We start from the raw sequence: 20,607 nt of genomic DNA on the forward strand, positions 1-20,607 counted from the left end.
AGACAAATACATGATATCACTTATGTATGTAAGCTAAAATACGATACAAATGAACATATCTATGGAACAGAAACAGACTCAGATACAGAGAACAGACTTGTGGTTGCAGGTCGGGGGGAGGGGGGAAGGATTGGGAGTCTGGGGTTAGCAGATGCAAACTATTATATATAGGATGGATAAACAACAAGGTCCTACTGTATAGCACAGGGAACTCGATTCAATACCCTGTGATGAACCATAATGGAAAAGAATATGAAAAAGAATATATAACTGCATCACTTTGCTGTACAGCAGAAATGAACACAGCATTGTAAATCAACTATACTTCAATAAAATTAGAAAAAAAAAAAAAGGAAAAAAAGAAAACGTTTGATGCCGGGCATTAGCTGTGGCTGTGGCTCCTACCCCTCTCAGCATCCATAAGCCACCCCACCCCACACACGTCCAGGATCATTTGGTTACGCACTTATCACCCACCCAGTTTCACCCACGCGTCAGTCCCACAGCTGCAGACAAAGTTCTTTTCCTGCTTTTTACTTCCCAGCTCTTACAGTGGCAGGATGGGATAATAGGGAAAAGAATAGGGCCTCAAAGACGGACGTGGGTTTCTTCCCTTACCTGCCACTCATTAACTGTGTGACCTTGGGCAAGTCTCTTAAGGGCTCCGTTTCCTCATCTGTAAAACAAGGTTAGTAAAACTCACATCCATTCAGTTTTGTGGTGCCTGGCATAAAGTGAGCAGCAGTTGCGGCGGCTCACTTTGCATCAGCATTGCGCGGACGCCTGGAGCCACAATAGGTGAGAACTAAGATGCTTCAGAAATGTGACCCAGTAGCGGGGGCCCCTCACATGACCCCGAGATGCCAGACAGTGTTTCTCTCCCCGCCCAGGGCGTGTGCAAGTCCGGTGACCCGACTTTCCAGTCACCCCACACTCCGGGTCTGTGATTATGCGCCCCCCCCCCCCCCCCCCATAGCTGGGCCTGACGCGGCGGTGGCTCATGCGCCTTTCCGCCCCAGCCTGTTGCCACGGACCACACGTCTCATCCATGCTGCCTGGCCCCTCCCCCTGCCCCGGGTGCGCCCCTCCAGCTTGCCGGCTCGGGTGTCTGAGCGGCCGCGCCCGCGGGCCGTCCGCTCTGACTGGCTGCACCGCGGCGGCGGGCGGCCCGTGGGCACACACACCCTCCCCGCGCAGCCAATGGGCGTGCGCGCGTCACTGACCCGGCGGCCCGCGAGCCGGCAACCCCTCAATAAGCCACATTGTTGCACGAAACTCCAGCGCAGGAGTCCCGGACCGCCGCTAGCACCAGCGTGTCACCGAGCCGAGAAGATCCGCTGGCGAGAGCAGCGCGCGTGTGAGCCGAAGAGGTCCTGTCGCCCTAGTGGAGCCAAGCTGCTATTCTCCTCAAGTTGAGCCTTAGTGATTCTGTGGCTGAAGTTAGTACCTTGACAGTGGGGGCATCCCAGCACGTCGCTGGGAGTGATTCTTGGTCCTTCAGCAGTTGTGACTATCAAAACCTGTTTTTAGAGTCCCGAAACTCTCCAGCTGGGCGCGCCATCGTGTGCCTTCTTTGTGTACCTCCCGGACTCATCGCTCCCAACCGGGCCTCCAAGCCCGGACAAAGCGGTCAGACCGCGCCGCCCTCCTCCCCCGCAAGCGCTCCAGCCTCGGTTTCCCATCTCGGCGCTGTCGGGCCGCAGCAGGATGATCGCCTCGCATCTGCTCGCCTACTTCTTTACGGAGCTCAACCATGACCAAGTGCAGAAGGTAAGTAAGCGCGGGCGGGGGCGGCTGGCTCGCCTGACAACATTGCTTTGTCCCCGGCCCTCTCTCCGGGGTCCCGGCCGGCTGGGACTCTCCTCTTAGACCCTGCGGGGACCCGCTTCCTTCCCATTCCGGGCCGCGGACGCGGAAAATATCAGCGCGGCGGGGAAAGTCCTGGGCTGGAGGAGCCACGTCCGCTAGGCACGGGCAGACGTGTGCGCGCGTGCGAGGCTCCGGGGCTCGCGCACCGCGCGGCTCTCCCTCTCTGCGGCCCTGCGCGCGCTCGCGCTTTTTTTTTTTTTGGAGGGGCGGGCCACCCGGCACGTAGTCTTTGACTGCTGGGCCCACGTGGGAGGAGCCCCCCTTTCGCTGCCAGAGTTCCGGCCAGAGCACGTGGGGAGAATCGTGGCGGGGGGGTGAGTTGGGGGAAGGCTCCGCTGCCGCGCGGGGTTGCCTGGGTTCCTCCCGCGCTAAAGGACCACATTTTGGGGACCTACGATTCCCCCTAGCGTTCCTCACGGCCTTGCGGAGGTGGGCTTGGGGAGAAGACCACGAGGGAAGAAGCTGGGAAAGGGTCAGAGAAACTCCGCCCGCCGCACCCCTTTCCCGGAACTGAGGCGCCCGGAACTGTGGCTCCGCGAGGGGCGTACGCCCCCCCCACGCCCATTCCCAGCGCCTGCCTCGGGGCCGCCCTGCCTTGAGTACCCCATCTTCGGGCCCGCCCCCAAATGGGGGGTGGACTTTGGATGTTACTTCTGGTGTACCTAAAAGTTTCTCCGAGAGAACCAACACCCCCTTTTCCCCTCTTTGCCGTCTTCCTGGAGATTTTTGTCCTTCTGAAAACGAGCTTTTCCCTGTCGTGAGCCCTGACCTGTCTGCCCGCTTCTGTCTCAGCAGCACCCCGCCTAAGTCCGAGCTCTTGCTCCGGCCAGGTCTTTTACGTAAGACAAAGCCTCTGGCCCCGCCGGGGAGCCTCGCTCTCTGTGCCTCTGGGTATGGAGAGTGGGTGGGGCTAGGCTGGGCCCCAGGCGCTCTCTGGGGAGAATTGAGTTTCTGAAACGCTCGGGATTTCGGGATTGGCTCCTGGCCCTGGGCCTCAGCTAGGACTTGAGACGAGAGGGTGGGCTGGGGCGGGGGTGGAGGGTGTCCAGATCTGTGAGTCAATGACAGAGCGTTGCTCAATTACATACTTGAAATTTCTGTATCTCAATGGGAACACATTTTTGGGCAAATGTTTTGACGTTATCTTTATGTGGGGCGACCTGCTCATACTCCCATTCTGGGGATCCTGAGAGCAAAGGAGAGGAAGGTGGGTTGCCATCACAGTGTTTTCAAAGCCGTGGTAGATGAACCCCAAAATACCGTGACATTACTTAGCCTCAGACTGGAGTAGGGAGCAGAGGGCCGCTGGTTTAGTTGAGTGTTAGTCTGCTTGTAAGTGGCTGTTACCTTCTAACTCAATCCTGGGATAAGGCTCTGCTCTGAACTTTAATTCAGTTTATTTAAGAACGTGTCTGTGATCCGGCAGGACCTTGGCAACTTCGTTGGACTTCTTTGCTCAAGAAGTGAGTTAACCCTTGTGACAGTCGTCTCTTGGCAAGTCCTAGAATACAAAGCTGGAGGACCATTAATTCAGGAGAGGTCTTCTCAGTTGGTTGAATATTGCCCCAGGACATTTAAATTTACTCACCCCCTGTCCAGAGGAAGGAACCTAGGACCACAAATTTACCCTCCCCGAAACCAGAGGATGGAGGCTAGGACTGGAACCTTCCTGGCCTGGAATGGGGAGGGGTCATAGCTTTAGTCCCAAACTGGAAAGAGAATTAAACAGGGTGTGTAGAAATGAGTTCTAATCTCTGTTTTGTGGTTTATTAACCACAGGACTCTGAGCAAGTCACTTTGCTTCTTTGGACCGCCAGTTTCTTTTTGTAAAACAGGGATGACAACAGCAACCTTCTTCACTTTAGGGAGTTGTGATGATTAAGCACAGCCATGTGAAAAGGTCTTTCTTGTAGTCTTCTCTACATTTGCAGCCTGTCAAGTGTCTCAGGGACACTTGGGTGTATTTCCTCCAAATTACCAATGGGGGCAGAATTGAGTCAGGCCTTAACTCAGCAGGTGTGGAAGCTGGGACTTGGCCTCCCAGTTTAGGTGAGCAAAGCTGCCTGTTTCCAGCAGCAGTTAGGAAATAGGGAGAGAATCAGAGAGAATATTATGGAAGGATCTTTTAAAGTTGCTACTAGAAGGAAGAATTAGGAGAGAAGGTTGAAGCTTTAGTTTTACAGTCTTTTGAAAAGGCCTTGATTTGAACTCTTCTGAAATCCCTATTATTTTACATAATCTGGGTTGTAGTCTGAGGCAGGGAAAGTTTAGGTTCACCTGCCCAAAACTAGCCCCATCAGAATCACTTGTCCCCTGATAGACAAGCCTAGTGTTTTGTGCTGATTGACACTTTGAAACTCAAGAGCAAACACATATAGCATTTACTGTGTACCAGGTGGTTTTAAGCTCTTTACATATGTTAGCTTATTAACATTCATAACAACACCATGAAGTAGATACTATTATCAGCATCCCTGTTTTACTGGTAAGGAGCTGAGGCACAGAGTGACTTGTTCAAGGTCACTAGCTTTTTTGTAAAGGCTGGAAATTGAAGCCATGCATTTGGGCTCCAGAGGCCCATGCTCTTGACCACACCCCCTGCCTCTGGGACCATCAGAAGACCCCATCCTGGCCCGTGTCTGTGTTCACTCTTGGATGCTGGCAGCACCCTCACCCAGCATGTCCAGAAATGCAGGTAGCTCTTCTCTTGGTCAGATTAGTGGCACCAGTACCCTCTGATTATTCTGACTGGGAGCCCTGGACCCATTTCACTGACTTTCCTTTCTGATTGCTTTACCTTGGTCAGCTGGTCTCTGGGTTACTTCAGAGGCCTCCTAGGGTGTGTTTCCAGTCTCTTTCTGGAGCCAGACTGGATCATTTCAGAAGACTGTGTACTATAACTTATATGTGGAATCTAATATGACACAAATGAACTTATTTATGAAACAGAAACAGACTCACAGACATAGAAAACAAACTAATGGTTACCAAAGGGGAAAGGGGGTGGGGGAAGAATACATTAGGAGTTTGGGATTAGCAGATACAAACTACTATATATAAAATAGATAAACAGGGGCTTCCCTGGTGGCACAGTGGTTGAGAGTCCGCCTGCCGATGCAGGGGATACGGGTTCGTGCCCCGGTCCAGGAAGATCCCACATGCCGCGGAGCGGCTAGGCCCGTGAGCCATTGCCACTGAGCCTGCACGTCTGAGCCTGTGCTCCGCAACGGGAGAGGCCACAACAGTGAGAGGCCCGCATACCGCAAAAAAAAAAAAAAAACAAAAAACCAAAGATAAACAATAAGGTCCTACTATATAGCACAGGGGACTATATTCAACATCCTGTAATAAACCATAATGGAAAAGAATATGAAAAAGAATATGTATATATGTATGTATAACTGAATCACTTTACTGTATACCAGAAACTAAGGCAACATTGTAAATCAAATATTCCTCCAAAAAAAAAAAAAGACTGCATACTGATTGCTCCCTGACCCCACCCCTCACCTCAGCCTCATCTTCTCTATCTGCATTCCCGAAGACTTGAATCACCATTCCTCTAAATGTCACACCTGGTCACCATTCCATCATACATTGGAGTTGGTAGTTACAGGGCAGGGAGAATCCTAGCTGTTCACCTTTATAGCCAGTTTATGGCCACTGGTGAGGTGTTCAGTGAGTCCAAGAATGAAGGAGTGGACCTTCCTGGGAAAAGAAGCAGAGCAAGGGCTGCAGGAAGTGGAAGAGGGTGAGAGGCAGCTGGGGGGGTGCTGGTACTGGGTTGAAGGGGTGGGTATCCAAGGGTGGAGGGACCCTTGGAGGGAAAGACAGTGAGCTGTTCCCTCAGCAAGGCCTGAGGCTTGGCGTGAGACTGATCCTGAGGGGAAAGGGAGGCAGGGAGAGAGGGGGAGAGAGAAAAAGGGTGTTTACTGTCCTCCAGCAATCAAGGGTTTTTGTCCTGTCTGCAGAGTTAGAGGATTCTTTTGATTAATTGAGCTATAAATAGTATACAAGATACAGGATTTTTGTCTCTTAAGCTTGATAATCAGGATTAACCATGGAAGTGAAATGAAGTATACATGCCTTCCTTTAGCCATTAACCGATTATTTTAACACACACAGACTGGTGACATACAATCTTGGAATATAGATAGTTCACTTGGGCTCTTTACTACATTAGTGAGGGGTAGCTTTCAACTCTGGAGTTAATGAGAGGGGAGAATATCTTGGAAGCAGAAAGATTCAACAGAACCCCCAAGAGATAAGAGTTTAATGTTTTTTGAGAACCTACTGTGGGTATAGTTACTATGTGGGAAATTGAGACTACGACACCTTTCAGCTGTCTGGTGAGATGAGGCTCTAGAAATAGGTACTTTACATCCACTAAAGGGTCATGGCAGTCATTCTCATGGGATGGGGAATTAGGGACCTCAAGGGAATCTCAACTGATATTTTTTGAGCACCTACTATGTGCCATTAATCTTCAGATAGGGGATGAAAGTATGGGAGTAAAGTACTGATTAAAACCTTAGTAAGATTATTTTTGGCTGAGTTAACTGACATTGACAGGTACAATTTGCCTCATTTGTTCAACTTAGTATCTTAGTACCAAGTCCCTTTCCTGCTCCGAAGACAATTGATGGTAGCAGGAATATTTTGTAGCTTTTACTAATCATCCATTTGTTTTGTATTGTCAAATTTCTATTTCAGAGAGCGGCCAAGAAGCTCTTTTTTCTTTACCCCTGAATGAATTAAAATTCTCTCTGAGGCTCCTCAGACAAAGCCGACATTTTTTTTTTTTTTAACATCACTTTTCAAAGTTGAACTTTTCTAGCACCCTGAGGAGTTTGAGGGCAGCTAGGGACCCTTTTCCAGGGAGACTCAAAACAACACAAACCACAACAGTTTTCTCAAAATCTGGTAGCCGTAGTAAGGAGATCTGATGTACTAAAAGAGCTCAGGAACCCCAGAAAACTGGCTTCCTTTTTTCAGACACTTCCGGTTTAAAAGGTGGCTCTTGATAACTGGTTCCTCATTATCACTGTTGAGTTTTGAAGTCAGCAAGTTTGGTTTGTTTTCCAACACTGTGTGCTGTCTGTCTTTGACTTTCAAAAGTAGTGGGGGTGGAGGTGTGGCAAATCAAATCGCGGAGTTCGCTGGCTGCGACTTAATATCTCACACCATAGATCACAGGTAGCTGTTCCTGCTTACCTCTAAAGCAGGTCTCTCAATCTTGGTGCTATTGACATTTTGGGCTGGATAATCTTGTGAGGGGCTACCCAGCCTATCATAAAGAGCAAGAGTTTTTACCCTACCCCAATTTACAGGGGCGAAGCCTGTGGTTTTTTGTTGTTTGTTTGTTTCTAACTACTCCTTTAGAGCAGTGGTTTTCAACTATTAGTGATTTCATCCCCCAGGTGGACTTTGGTGGTGTCTGAAGACATTTTTGGTCCTCACAGGCAGGTGGATGAAGACGTGTCATTGCATCTAGTAAGCAGAGGCAAGGGATAATGCTAAACATCCTACAATGCCCAGGACAGCCCCCCCTGCCAAAAAAAAAGACTTTTCTGACCCCAAATATCTATAGGTTGAGAAACTGCATCAGAAGAACATGGTCTATCCCCCATTCCAGTATTATAGTGCATCGCTAATGGTCATACAGCTACTTAGTAGTAGCTGCAACTAGGACCATAGTTCTTAGCTCTCAGTGTGCCATGTCATGGGATAGTCATGGTGGGGAGTGGCCTTTTACAAAAGATGAATTTAAGGTGAGGTCTGCAGACCACAGTAGTTAGCAGATGTCCATGACCCCTGGCTGAAGTGTGGGTTACCTGAGTAATGTTTTCTGTTTTCAGCCAGAAAAATGTGGGCAAGGTAAGCACTCCAGGAAGCCAGTGGGAGAGAAGTTTGCTCAGCTGACCCCAGGAGAACCTCACCCTGGCTGTTGCTGGGGTTTCCCTGAAAGCCAGGCATTTTCCAGGCTTCTGAACAAGGCAGGCATGTGAGTTGGTGGAACTCCTATCTCAGGAAGCAGAGGGAAGGGGCCGTTGGTACCCACTGAGGGACAGTCCAGCAGTCACTGGGAGAGGCTGTGTGCTGAGAAGTAGAGCCAGGCTCCCTGGGGTGGAATCCTGGCTCACCACAAACCAGCTGTGTGAACTTGGGCCAGTTATTTAACCTCTCTAGGCCTCAGTTTCTTCCGCTTATAAAATGGAGAGTGGATAACACCTTAATAGGGTCTTTGTAAGGATTTAAGAGAGAGTGAATATATGTGGAGTTCTTAGAGCTGTGCCTGTTACATAGTCAACACTTTATGTGTCAAATATTAGTACATAGAGATAGACACACTCTCAGATACCTGACTGCGCTATCCATCTGGGCAGAAGCAAAAGAGGCCCCGCTTCTTTTTTCCTAAGGACTTTTAGGGCATATGGGTTCTGGGCCATTTATATTCTCTGTCTTATGTTGGATTAGAGCAGAGGACAGGGCGGACAGAAGGATGGAAAGTTCCTAAAGCTGAGAAATAAGGAAGCTTCCTCACTGCCCCATCCAACTTCTAAAACCTTCTCTTTTCTGGGCATAGGAGACCCGTTTTTGAGCTCTTCCTCTAACTTGCTTTCCTTCTGGTCTTCTGGGGATACAGCATTCCCCTTGGGTGGAGGGGGGAGTCTCTGGGTTGCCTGGGGCATTTTGGTACACCTCAGCTTGAAGCGTCCTCCTTGGGAAGTCATGAGAGACAAAGCTGCACACTGAATAGTCACAGCATTTGTTCAACCCCTTTTCCCTGTAGAAGTCTAGTCCACTCCCTGTCGGTACCTCCCCTGGAGGGCAAAATCACAGAGGCTCCAATGGCAGTTGCTGAGGCCACTTACGCTGAAATTGGCCAATGAGATGCTTGCTCACACTTCCTCACATCTGCCCCAGACTCTGGCTTCCCACTGGGGGAACCACTTGGGGTGCCCTGTGCTGTTGAGTCACAGGACCGGGTCATGGTAGGTTTCAGTCCCACTGACCCCTGGAGTTTCAATGAAGGGAACAGTCATTCTCACATTTTCTGGCACATTGAATGGAGAGTCCCTGGCCATCTTGGTTCTCAGCAGAGAGCTCTTTGCCCCTCCTATGTAGACTCTGGGCTGTCTAGTGTGGCCCCTTCTGACACTGAGGTGCTTGGGGTTCTCGACAAAGCCGGAGAGGACCCTCAGTGTGGAACCCACACTCTACTCCCCCCATCCCTGTACAGCCTCTGTCTTGTCCAAACTTGGTTGGGAGTCTTGGCCTTGTTTCCATGGGAGCAGGAGCTAGACAATCTCCTTTTCCTTGAAGTACCATGCTTTTTGCACTGTTGTCTGTGGATCTCTAAGCAATTCCTTAAGAGTCCTTCCCTGGAGCGTGAGTCAGACCTGAGAACCTGGCTCTGGGAACCCTCGGTGCCCATCCACCTCAGCCAGCCTTCCTGCCTCTTCTCACCTTCAGCTCAGCATCCCTGCCCTGGAGGCCTGGAGATGGTCTATGTTCTTGGAAGGCCTTGTTCCCAACCTCTTCCTTCTGGCAGCACCGTATTGTCTGATAAAGGAGTGAAACCAGATAAGCCATTGGACAGCTTTGATTTGGGCTGAGTAAGGGCATTTGAAGCTGTCGCTTTTCCTTTTTCCCATTTGAGGGACAAAAGTTCCTCCTGCTTCCTCCCATATTGTCCTGTCTCAACCCCTTCTAATGAAGCCTTCCAGCCATGTCCCACCAGTCCTCTTTTCCCCTCAATTCCCAAAGGTCTTAAATTAACAAACATGTACACCACTCGCGGAGTGCTGGGCTCTGTCTGTGAACTCTACTACAACTCAGGTCGTCCTCGGGCAGCCCTCCAGGGTAGACGTTATTATTACCTATTATTCAGAAGAAGACACCAAGGCACAGAAAGGGACAGTACCTTGCTCAAGGGCAAGCCAGAATTCAAACCCAGGCAGTATGATTCCAGAGCCCAGGCACTTAGCCCCAGTGTGGGGCTGCCTGGGACAACTGGAGATAGCCAGTTGTCTTTCAGTTTCATGGGGTTATCAGTCCGGGGTCAGTTGGGAAGGGACCTTTGAGATCATCTCGTCCAAACCTTTATTTTGCAGTTGAGGAAAACGGGTGCCATGTACTAAGGGACCAGCTAAGAACCCAGTTTCTCCACCATTTCCTGAAAGGTAACCCAGATTCCTTTCAGCGCCATTGGCATAGAATGGGCTCTTCTCATCATTCAGGTGTGGGCTCCCTAAGAACCATGAGCAGGATTTGATTTGTGGCCTGTACCTAAGGTGACCCTATAATTTATTGTCCAAACTGGGCCACTTTTGAGAGTAAAAGGAGACACTGTTAACAGTTATGCTGCTACCACACTGTAAACATTGTCCTGGGCAAACTGGGATATATGGTTGCCCTGCTTATGGTGGGTGTGTCTGGGGTGGGTAGAGCAGACTGGGAAGTTCTGGGGCTGGACATGGTATAAAGAGACAGACCCAAAGTGATTTGGTCCAGCAGGTGGACAGTTGGCAGCAGACAAGAGTGGGGAGTTCAGATGCCCCTGTGGGCATATGGGCTCAGGGGCAGACTCTGGTCCCTGACATGGGGCTGGCCAGGGGAGGCAGAGTTCGACCCCTAGGGGATCTGGGGTACTGGCCAGGGCAGCTAGGTAGATGGAGAGGAAACTCTGCTGCTGCCAGGATCACATGCAGTGTGGGCCCAGGCCTGAAGAACAAGGCCAGGCTCTGAGCACCTGGGCAGTCTGCAGTAGCCAGCTCTTCCCCTTTACCCAAGTTACTCTCTCACTCCTCTCCTCGGCATTCCTGTCACCCCTTGATGTCACCATAACAAATATGTCTTGAGCATCTACTGTATCTCAGTACTGAGAGAGCTCTGGCATCACAAATATGAAGTTGGGAACATGTAGTCAGTGCCTTTTAGTCCTCTGGGACCAGTGAGAGCAAGAGACACAAGTGTCAAAAGTGTGTTAGTATAACCAGCTGGGAACTTGGGGAATGTATTTGGGGTGAAGGACAAGTGGGAGTTTGTTAGGCCAGAGCAGGAGAACATTCTAGGCATGGGGTCAACACATATGTTTAACCTTTTCAAGACAAAAACTCCTCAGAATTGTACTGATGTATGTGATTTAAGTGATTGTAAATCTGTCTTTTATTATAGTGAAAGAAACTGCTTACTCTCTGCCTTACTCCTTCAGTTTATAATAACTTGTTGACCTATTTGCCTCCCACCAATAGACTGGACACTTGCAGGCAGAAGGGTCTTCTTTATCCCGGCATCCTCAGCGCCTGGCGCTGGCACACTCAATTTAGTGCTCAATCATTATGTGCAGGCGAATGGGGACATATTATTCCTTTGCACTGCTGCCCCATAGTCTGAGGATAGGAGGGTCCTGGGACAGGCGTCCCAAATGCCTGTCTCCTGGACCCCAGACAGGTGCTACTGCCTGAGGTCTGTCTGGCTGTAACTCGATGCAGCCCAAGAACTGGAAGAACAGGAAACCCTGTGACTCACGGTGCAACAGGATCCTGGAGGAGTGGCCTGTAAGCCTCCTCAGTGAGCTCCACACTCACCCTGTGCTGCTCCAGCCATGTGAGTAGGCAGTGCGTCAGCTGGAATCTCCCTGAGGTGGCGCGCCGCCCTAGTGGGGGTCCGCCTTGTCCCATCTGAAAAAAGTGTCGAGGCAGATCTGTCACTTCGTTAGCTGTGTTTCAGAGGACAGGAGGCTTAAAGAATCCAGGATCTGCTCTGTCTTTTCCTCCCCAACTCATCCTTTTTTTTTAAAAATCTTATCGGAAACATCTGGCCTTGGCTTGGCAACATTACAGGATAAACTTGCTGCTCTTTGCACAGTCTCGGTCCTCCCAGGAGGAGTCTGTGAAGACACTATTACTAATGAGGCCACTGATGGTAGTTACCTAGCTTTCCCTGTGTGGGCACACCTATGCCCCGGGTTAGGGCACTCATCTGGCCACTGGGTGTTATGGGTCCTGTCAGGGACTTTGGCCTGCGGTTTGGGGAAGCTTCTTCAAACCTTGGTTTCCTTGTCAAAGATTTGCAGTGAAACACTGGCAAAGGAATAATGGAAGATATGAAATTCTTTTGAAACTAAGTTGCAAGCATGTGTCAGCACATAGAGTCACTGGAAGGCTATGTACGGCTGCATTTAGGTTATGGCTTTCCCCTCTGATTTGACCTCTTTGGCCAGACCATGTGAGTAGGTAGACTAGGGCCTAATCAGTGCCTTGTCCTTTTTCCTTCCTATGTTTTTAAATTGAAGTATAATTTATATAGAGAACTGAACACACCAGGTAACTACCACCCAGATCCAGTAACAAATTATTACCAACAATAGCAGGTATACCCCCCACTAAGTATAATCACTATCCTGACTTCTACCGGCCTAGATCTGTTTCTGTACTTACTATAAATGGACTCATATGATCTGTTCCTTTTTGTATCTGGCTTTTTTTACCCAACTTTATATTGTGAGATTCATCTATATATGTAGTTGGATGTGACGGTAAGTACTGCCTTCTCATTGCTGTATAGTACCCTGCCCCTGCCTCTCTAACCCTGTTTTGACTACAGTTGAATTAAAGCAGATGAGATTAGTCAAAGCCCTTCACTTCAAGAGGGTGTGGTTCTTCCTAAATTTCTTTCTAGGAGGCTAGGTTGGATCCTTGGAGTCTGGTCTAATATATATATATATATATATATATATATATACACACACACACACATATATATATATATATAATATACATATATATTATATATATACAGTATATATATAATATATATATACACCTGATTGTATCTTTAGGACAAAAACATGAGTGCTAGGAAAGCTAAAATTCAGTCAGTTGGTCTGCTTGAGGTCCAGAAGCAGCTAAAATGTAGGAATTAGCTAGAGTTCATTCAGCACCTCTTGGAGAGAAGGTTCTAGGTACTAAATCAGAAATACCCAAAGACGGGCTTCCCTGGTGGTGCAGTGGTTGAGAGTCCGCCTGCCGATGCAGGGGACGCGGGTTCGTGCCCCGGTCCGGGAAGATCCCACATGTCACGGAGCGGCTGCACCCGTGAGCCATGGCCGCTGAGCCTGCGCGTCCGGAGCCTGTGCTCCGCAACGGGAGAGGCCACAGCAGTGAGAGGCCCGCGTACTGCAAAAAAAAAAAAAAAAAAAAAAAAGAAATACCCAAAGACTGGAGAAAGAAGTCCAGCAGTGCAATAGTGCCTCAGGGTGTTCCTGTGTCCTTGGCTCTGACTATGCTTATGGGATTGCTGTCTTATCCAGTTTGGTCACTTGAATTCACCCTTCTACCAGGAGGGTGGGTTCTGTAGGGATGACTGATGAGCGTTTGCTCGATTATGTATTATTTATTTTCTGCCTACTTATTAAAAGAATTAGGTGGTACGGGTGATATGGTTCAGCTTTCACTGAAAGGACTTCGAGAATAAGAGTCATGGAACAGGCAGAAATGATTATCAAAAAACTTAGTGCGTTAAAGTCGAGTACGGAGCCCTGAGCTTCCTGATAGTCAAGGCAAAAAGGACAGCTCTCCTTTTTTTAAAGAAATTTATTTATTTATTTTTGACTGCTTTGGGTCTTCATTGCTGTGCGCAGGCTTTCCTTTAGTTGCGGCAAGCGGGGGCCACTCTTCTTTGCGGTGTGTGGGATTCAGTAGTTGTGGCACATGGGCCCAGCAGTTATGGCTCTCTGACTCTAGAGCGCAGGCTCAGCAGTTCTGGTGCACGGGCCTAGTTGCTCCGAGGCATGTGGGATCTTCCCAGACCAGGGCTCGAACCTGTAACCCCTGCCTTAGGCAGGTGGATTCCCAACCACTGCGCCACCAGGGAAGCCCAGGACAGCTCTCCTTGAGTCAGTTGTTTTAATTTCATTGGCCTGTAGCAGGAAGCACAGTGACTCTGGGCAGCCAGACTTTCTCCTGACACTAAACCCTACAGAGAATTGACTGATCAGTGAACAACACAGCAACTTTACACAGTGGGGTGATCTTTATGATTCTTCCTTCCCATGATTAAAGGTGATAGGATTAAATCATACTAATATGAAGGCATTGCAAAAGGGAGCTAATGCAATGTAGTGAGGTGAGTGGCTTTCTGGTTCTAAAGTTCATAACCTCCTTCTAGGATCTTGGGCTTGCCCACACCTTCTGAGCCTTTTCACATGATCTCCCTACTGTCTCCACGTCAACATACATCCAGTGACATGTATGTTGGATATGTATGTTCTTAGCCTGGAAGAACTCTCCCCTGAATGCCAGTCTCACAGGCCACTTACTCATACATGCGACACTTCCCATGGGCTGCTTTGCATTGTTCTTGCCTTTCTTAACTCCTAAGACCCATCCCTCCATTCATTTCAGAGACATTGATTGAGTCTATAGTGAGTTGAGTTCTGTGCTCTTTCGTAAAGTCCTAGAGAACAGGAATCCTGATTTCTTAAAAAAATTTAAAAAACATTTGTGTGTGTGTGTGTGTAAAGTTGACCCTTGAACAATATGGGTTTGAGCTGTATGGGTCCACTTATATGTAGATTGTTTTCAATAAATATATTCTATGGTACTACATTACTGCATGATTTGCAGTTGGTTGGATGCGTAACTATGTATAAGGAGTGCCGACTGTGGATTTTCCACTGCGTGAGGGTTGGCACTCCAACCCCTGTGTAGTTCAAGGGTCAACTGTATATATATTTAAAGTGTACAATTCAGTGGCATTAAGCACATTCACATACAACTATCACCACTATCCATCTCCACAGCTGATTTCTTTTTAAATTATGTTCCTGTATACTATAGTGCTTTGCATGTAATTGGTTTTCAACACAGACTGTAAAGTGAGAGAATCTGGGGTCAGCGATTCAGGGGTTGTATGATAGGAATCTTACAGATTTAGATGTTGAAATTTAAGGTTTCTTCTATACTTTCCTTTGAGACCTCTTAAGGTATTCAAGGTAGGATTTATGGCAGTTTATATAACAAAGTCTCAGCGTTGGAATATTGTTCTTTTCTGGATGTAAGTAGTTTGATCAGGACCATTTTCCCACTGGGACCAGATAGGGTGTCCTCACAACCCGGGGAAGGTCACTAGCCATTCAACTGGAATTGGCCTGCAAGATGATACAGGCCCTTGGGGATGACTGGGGGTAGGATTATCATTTATTGTTTCTGACAATAGAGTAAGGGATCTGGGTGATCCAAATTCTAGTGTCAACTCTGTGACCTTAGTCAAGGCTGTTACCTTGGCCTCAGTTTCTCTGAGGTTCCTTTCTAGCTCTCACCTCCAGGGTTTCCTTTCTGGGCTTCCTCATACCAGGCTGGGGCTGTGTCTGCCACACCTGAGCCACTGCCCTCTTTGAGGTGGAGCCTCTACAAGGGTGATCTTCTGCTTCCTCCATTCCTTGCATCATTGCTATGACACAGTTTCCCCTCTTCAGTGCTAGTCTGGAGGAAACTGTGGGCACTTAAGAAGATGGGCTTTCCATTTGGAGTGTTATCTTATTTCATAAATAGTATGGGGTTAATTTTGTTGTTGAACATAAGTTCACATGCCCGACAAACGGTGGGGCCAAATACACCGAAATGTTGGAGTTTGGAGCAGAGAAAGGTTTGTTGCAAGGGCCATGCAGGGAGAACGGGGGGCTTGTGCTTAAAAGACTAGAACTCCCTTGATTGTTTTCAGGGAAGAGTTTTTATAGGCAAATTTTGGGGTGAGGGCTACAAGGTATGTGACTTTCTTCTGATTGGTTGGTGGTGAGGTAACTGGGCGGTGCTCCAGGAATCTTGTGCTGAGCCTTAAGTTCCCATCCTCTATCTGGATGGGGGCCTTAGTTCTTGCAGAAGTACTCAGAGATAATTGTTATGTGTATCCCTTGAGGAGGAACCAGGACTCTGCTTTATCGCTTCACTATTGTTTCTTGACTGCTCCTCCTTTGTTTCTGCATTCCCTCCCTTCCCTAGTTAGTAACTGTTTGAATCCGACCTTTAGAACTCTGCGAAAGTCTAGGAGGCTGAAGCCTTTTTCCCACAAACATGAACTAGGACTCGGAAAGGCTTTTGTACCTGGGAAGGCCCTAAAGGGTCCTGCTTGTTTCCAGTTTCTCTTTAGAACTTCTGCCTGTACCCACAGTTCTGTAGAGGAGGCAGGCATGGACTGGTATGTTATGGGAAGAAAGAAATTGACCAGAATTGCTCAATGAGGAAGTTCTAATCTCGAGATTGCTAAATAGATGTATCTAAAACTACTATCTCTCTTTAGTCCCTTGTTTCTGGGTAGGCAAGTGGCCTTCCCATACCTCAGCCAGGCTTTGCTTTTGGCCTGCCTCTGTTTCCCCAGCCTGGAATGCCCCCTCCTTTCCTTCTTTATTCCTGATAGAGATTTAAAGAGGAGCAGCCCAGTGTGATAGGCCACACACCCACCGCAGAAAGAGAAGGAGCAATTTGGGGAACCAGCCCCTGTTTTGCTAACCCCAATATGACTAAATAGGGTTAAGAAATGTCCTTGATCCTCTGAGGGTACCACTTGTCAGAGATGAGTCTGGGAGAAGAAGAGGAAAATGGGTAGCAAAAAAGGTTAGATAGATGGAGAGCTTTACATATGTTACCTCATTTATGCCAGTGACTCTGTTGTGAGTGCTAGTCCTCCCATTTTAGAGGGAGGAAACTGGGACTCAGACACCTGTACAAATGCTAGAGCCAGGATTTGAACACTGACTTTTCTGATGCCACAGCCTGTACTTCACCACAACCAGCTACTAAATAAGGGTTGGCTTGAATGTTTCTACTTTGATAGTTTCCAACAACTGAAATTTGTTTTCAACAAGTACAGGGTTTGTCTCTCCAACTCCCAGCACCCAGGATCAACACAGGATTATTTCACACTTTAGCCTAATGTCTTAAGTAATGACTTTCAAAGATCCCAGGCAGAAAGTGGTAAAAATGACCTTGAGCAGTGTTGACCAGAACATAGCCCATCATTATTACATTATTGACATGGTGGATACCAGCCAAAGGAGAGGGGGAGATGTTTGAGCACCCAGACAGACCTAAAGGTGTCAGTTTGATTAGTCTGGAATAGATCTTTGGAATTCTTAGTGTGTCATTCTTATGTGCAGCCAAGTTTGGGAACTATTATCCCAAGTGGCAGAATAGAGAATAGATGGAAATGATCAGAAAGTAGATTTATGTCAGATTGAGGAAAAGCTTTCTAATAACTAGAGCTGACCAACAGTAGAAGCTGACCAACTTTGAGAAGTGGTGAGCCTGTCATGCTTGGAAGCATTCAAACCTAGGCCTTATGACTATTGGGGTGAAAGGGACAAACTAGATAAACTCAAATGCTATGTTCAGTGGGATTTTGAACTCACATTACCCCAAGATCCCTTCTAAGAGTTAGTATTTTTTAGCCATAGTCTTACTATGCTGTTTACATTTGGTAACATGAACGACATTCTCCCATGACTTTGCTCGTTCCTTGTGCTCCCTCCTTCTGGCTGCACTGTGAGTGAAAGTTGGAAGGATTATGCCAAGTTCATTTTCTTCCTTCCCAATCCAGGAAAAAGGTCTTCGTATGGAGACTGCTTCTTGTTTCTAACTTCTGCTTCCCTTGGCTACCCTTCACTCAACACAGCGGTTCTGACCAAGGCTAGGTGGGCCTCAGTGGTGTGTTTAGGAAGCTGTAACATCAGGTGATTAATCAGCCTTTCCTGAGTGACCCTAAGAAACTCAGGGAGGATACATCATCATGCCCGTCATCATGGCCCAAAGAGAAGAAGTTCGGGCCAGGGTGCTATAGTTGCATTTTTCATAGCTGTCCCATATCCTTTCTCTTAGTCTCATCTGATGGAGAGGAAATCGAAGCACTGAGGTTATCCAAGAAACTACAGGGCAGAGGGTGCTCTCCCGCACTAAGAGGGTCCACAGGAAAGGCGACTGTGGTGGTCCTAAGGGCCTGGCTTTAGAGCCAGACACCTCGGTTTGAATCCTAGTTCTGACCCTCACCAAGTGACCTGTAAAACAGGGTTGTAGAAGTATTACAAAAGAACAAAGGAAGTCAAGTCAGTAAACCCATAGGATGGTTTCTGGCAGGTAAGAAATGCTGGGTAAATGTTTAGCTACTGTAACGATCATCATCGTTTTCATCTGTCACTGAACACTTAAATATGATTATAATCTCTTTGAGTAAAGTCTGACTGTTTAACTTGTTAGGTTCTTTGAGAGTTAAGACTGGATTTCCAACAAGGCTTGTAGCAGTTTAAACATCAGAGTTAAATTAAGCATGGCTGCTGTAGAATTATGGCCATTCCACATTTGCTCTTTTGTGCTCGTGACCTCACACTCCAAGAAGTGACAGTGCAGCCTCTTAACAAGGCAGTACAGGCTTTGCTTTCCCACACAGGAACTCTCTTGCTTCCTTTGCAACATCCGGAGCCATCCATGGAGGTGGGGGTGGATGGCAGTGAGGCCTCTGGACCTCTCTTCTCTTTGGGAAAGTAGTAACGTGGGAGCTCCAACTTAGTCATGTGTCAAACTCATGATAATGTCCAGAGATATGTCCGCTGCCTTCTCATCTGCCAGGGCAGCCCCATGGGCCATGCCCTCCACTGTTTGCCCTTCCTATCTGTGTGGTGGGATGACTGGAATAGAAGATGGCCTTTTAGTGGACATGGCCAGCCTGAATGTGCTGTAGTGCCATTTGGCCTGTATAGACCCTGCTGTTCAGCAGAGAGGGGCGTTCATCAGGCAGAGCAGAGAAGAGCACAGATGAGCTGGGCTGCCCTGTCCAGTCCTGGCTTAGCTTTTGCACCTGTGTGATGTTGGGCATGTTGCCTTTCCCTTTTGGTGGAATGGAGGAGATAACACTACCTACCTCACAGGGCTGTTATGAGGATTAAATGGGTTAATGGGTATAAAACCTTGAAAACAGGTTTTGCTGAAGGGTTTGCCGTTATTACTATTGCCTCTGAGGGCGTCTCAGGCTGTACCTGGACGTGACTTGGCGTTAGCCTCTGGTCTGGTGGCTGGGACTTTGTATGCTAGCACTGAGATGCGTAAGCCATAATGTAGTGTTCCTGGGCCAGCCCAGGCGTCATTGGGTTTGGAACAGGAGGTCTCTGCGGTGATTTACGTTGCCTTGGGCTCAGAGTCTCCAGCAATTTGTCTCCCACTGCACCAACAGGGAGAGAACTTGTCTGAGGCTGTATGCTTTTTCCTCCTGGGAGCCTCAAATATCATTATGGGGTTAGGCCAGCCTCCTCAGGAGCACCCTGGCTCCCCAGGATTGTAGGAAGCCCAGATCAGTGACCCAGCTTGGGGTGGGGGCTGGTGCCCCACAGCCCCAGGAGGCTGAGGCAGATAGTGGGCTCAAGGCCATCGAGGTGCCAGGAGCCTGAAACCAGAAAACAGAGTTGATGGTTGGCGTCGTCCTGGTTTAGACCAATGGAGTTAGATGTCTGCTGTAGCTCTTTAATAAAAGCTGGCAGCAAGGGAATTGGGGGAAATCCTCATTTCTGCGAATTTAAAACCCTGCATGACAAGCAGTGGTAGTGGTCATCAGCCACGCTTTGCCCTTGGGAATCCTGGAGTTTTGGAGCTGGGAAGACCAGGGTCCCTTCTGGTCCCCCAGTCTGCTGATGAGGCTGGGAGTGCCAGGACCACCACCCTCATACCTTGAGGGCACAGCTATGACCTGGCCCAAGGGTCCTGATTCTACTCCTACCCTTTGTGGCCAGCAGCCTTACCCGTCCTGGACACTGCTGCTGAGAACAGGGATGTTGTGGAAACTTGTGCGCCTCCTTGGATGGATTTCTATCAGACCTTTTCCTTATAGGAGAAAACTGGGAATATCCGTAGGTGGGGCCGATGAGAGCTTTCAAGAAGCAGACTGTCTGAGGGGGACTCCTGTTGTTTTTCCTTCTCCTGGTGTTAAATCTGGGAAAAGTTCTTGTAAATTTATGTTGGAAGCAAGATAAATGAAATGACTAGGGAGAGCTGCCTCTGCCTCTGAGGATGGGGGAGGTTGCTTTACCATGTGTATCGAGCCTCTGTTAATGTGTCAGGCAGTGTGCTAGGCTCCAGGAATGCAAGGGTGAACAAATAGTCATGGTTCTTCTTGCCCTTGGTGCTTATGATCTGGACCCTAATAAATATGTATTTCCAAATTGGGGATGGTGTTGTGAAGGGAAAAGTCTGAGTCTGCAGAAAAAACAGTGAAGCCTGATTGTTTTATTAGGGACAGTAGAGAAGGCCTCCATGCAGAGAGGCCTGAAGGATTGGTAAGGGATCCGCAGATGAAGAGCAAGGTGAGGATCTATGGGGCCTGCATGAACAGTCTTCTAGGCAGGGAAGGGCGAGTTGGGTGAGTTGGGGGACTGAACCAAGGCTCATCTGCACAAGGAGTGCAGAGGCACACAGTAAGATGGGGAGTGGGAGAGGCCTGGATATATAGGTAGGGCCTTGGAAGGATTTAGGGTTTGGCGCCAATGGGAAGTCACTGAAAGTCTTTAAGCAGGGGAATAGTAGTCTGTCTGGGGATGGAAAATGGATGGAAGAGGGAATAGTATTGTAGAATCAGGGATTTTATTAGTCCAGGCAAGAAGCTATGGCTGCTTGGCCTGTGGTGAGGGCTAATAGGGTTGGCATGACTGGCCTTATGAGTGTGGGGGAGGACAAGAGATGAGGGCCAGTAATGAAC

At 48.3% G+C, this 20,607-nt stretch overlaps 1 protein-coding gene across 3 annotated transcripts in view; it reads left to right on the plus strand.

Annotated features, from left to right (window-relative positions):
• The first annotated feature begins 1,269 nt into the window (after positions 1–1,269).
• Positions 1,270–20,607, plus strand: part of HK2 (hexokinase 2) — a 61,643-nt gene continuing 42,305 nt past the window's right edge. The window contains exon 1 of one of the 3 annotated variants that reach the window (XM_027099107.1): positions 1,270–1,770. In XM_027099107.1, the coding sequence (XP_026954908.1) occupies positions 1,708–1,770 (63 nt within the window). In that variant the 5' untranslated portion in view covers positions 1,270–1,707. The remainder of the gene's footprint in view (positions 1,771–20,607) is intronic. The other 2 variants (XM_027099109.1, XM_027099108.1) reach the window with 2 other exon arrangements.

The sequence above is a fragment of the Aethalodelphis obliquidens genome, unplaced genomic scaffold (genome assembly GCF_003676395.1).
Source record: "Aethalodelphis obliquidens isolate GAN/ISIS:26980383/991018 unplaced genomic scaffold, ASM367639v1 scaffold128, whole genome shotgun sequence".
Taxonomy (NCBI): Eukaryota; Metazoa; Chordata; class Mammalia; order Artiodactyla; family Delphinidae; genus Aethalodelphis; species Aethalodelphis obliquidens.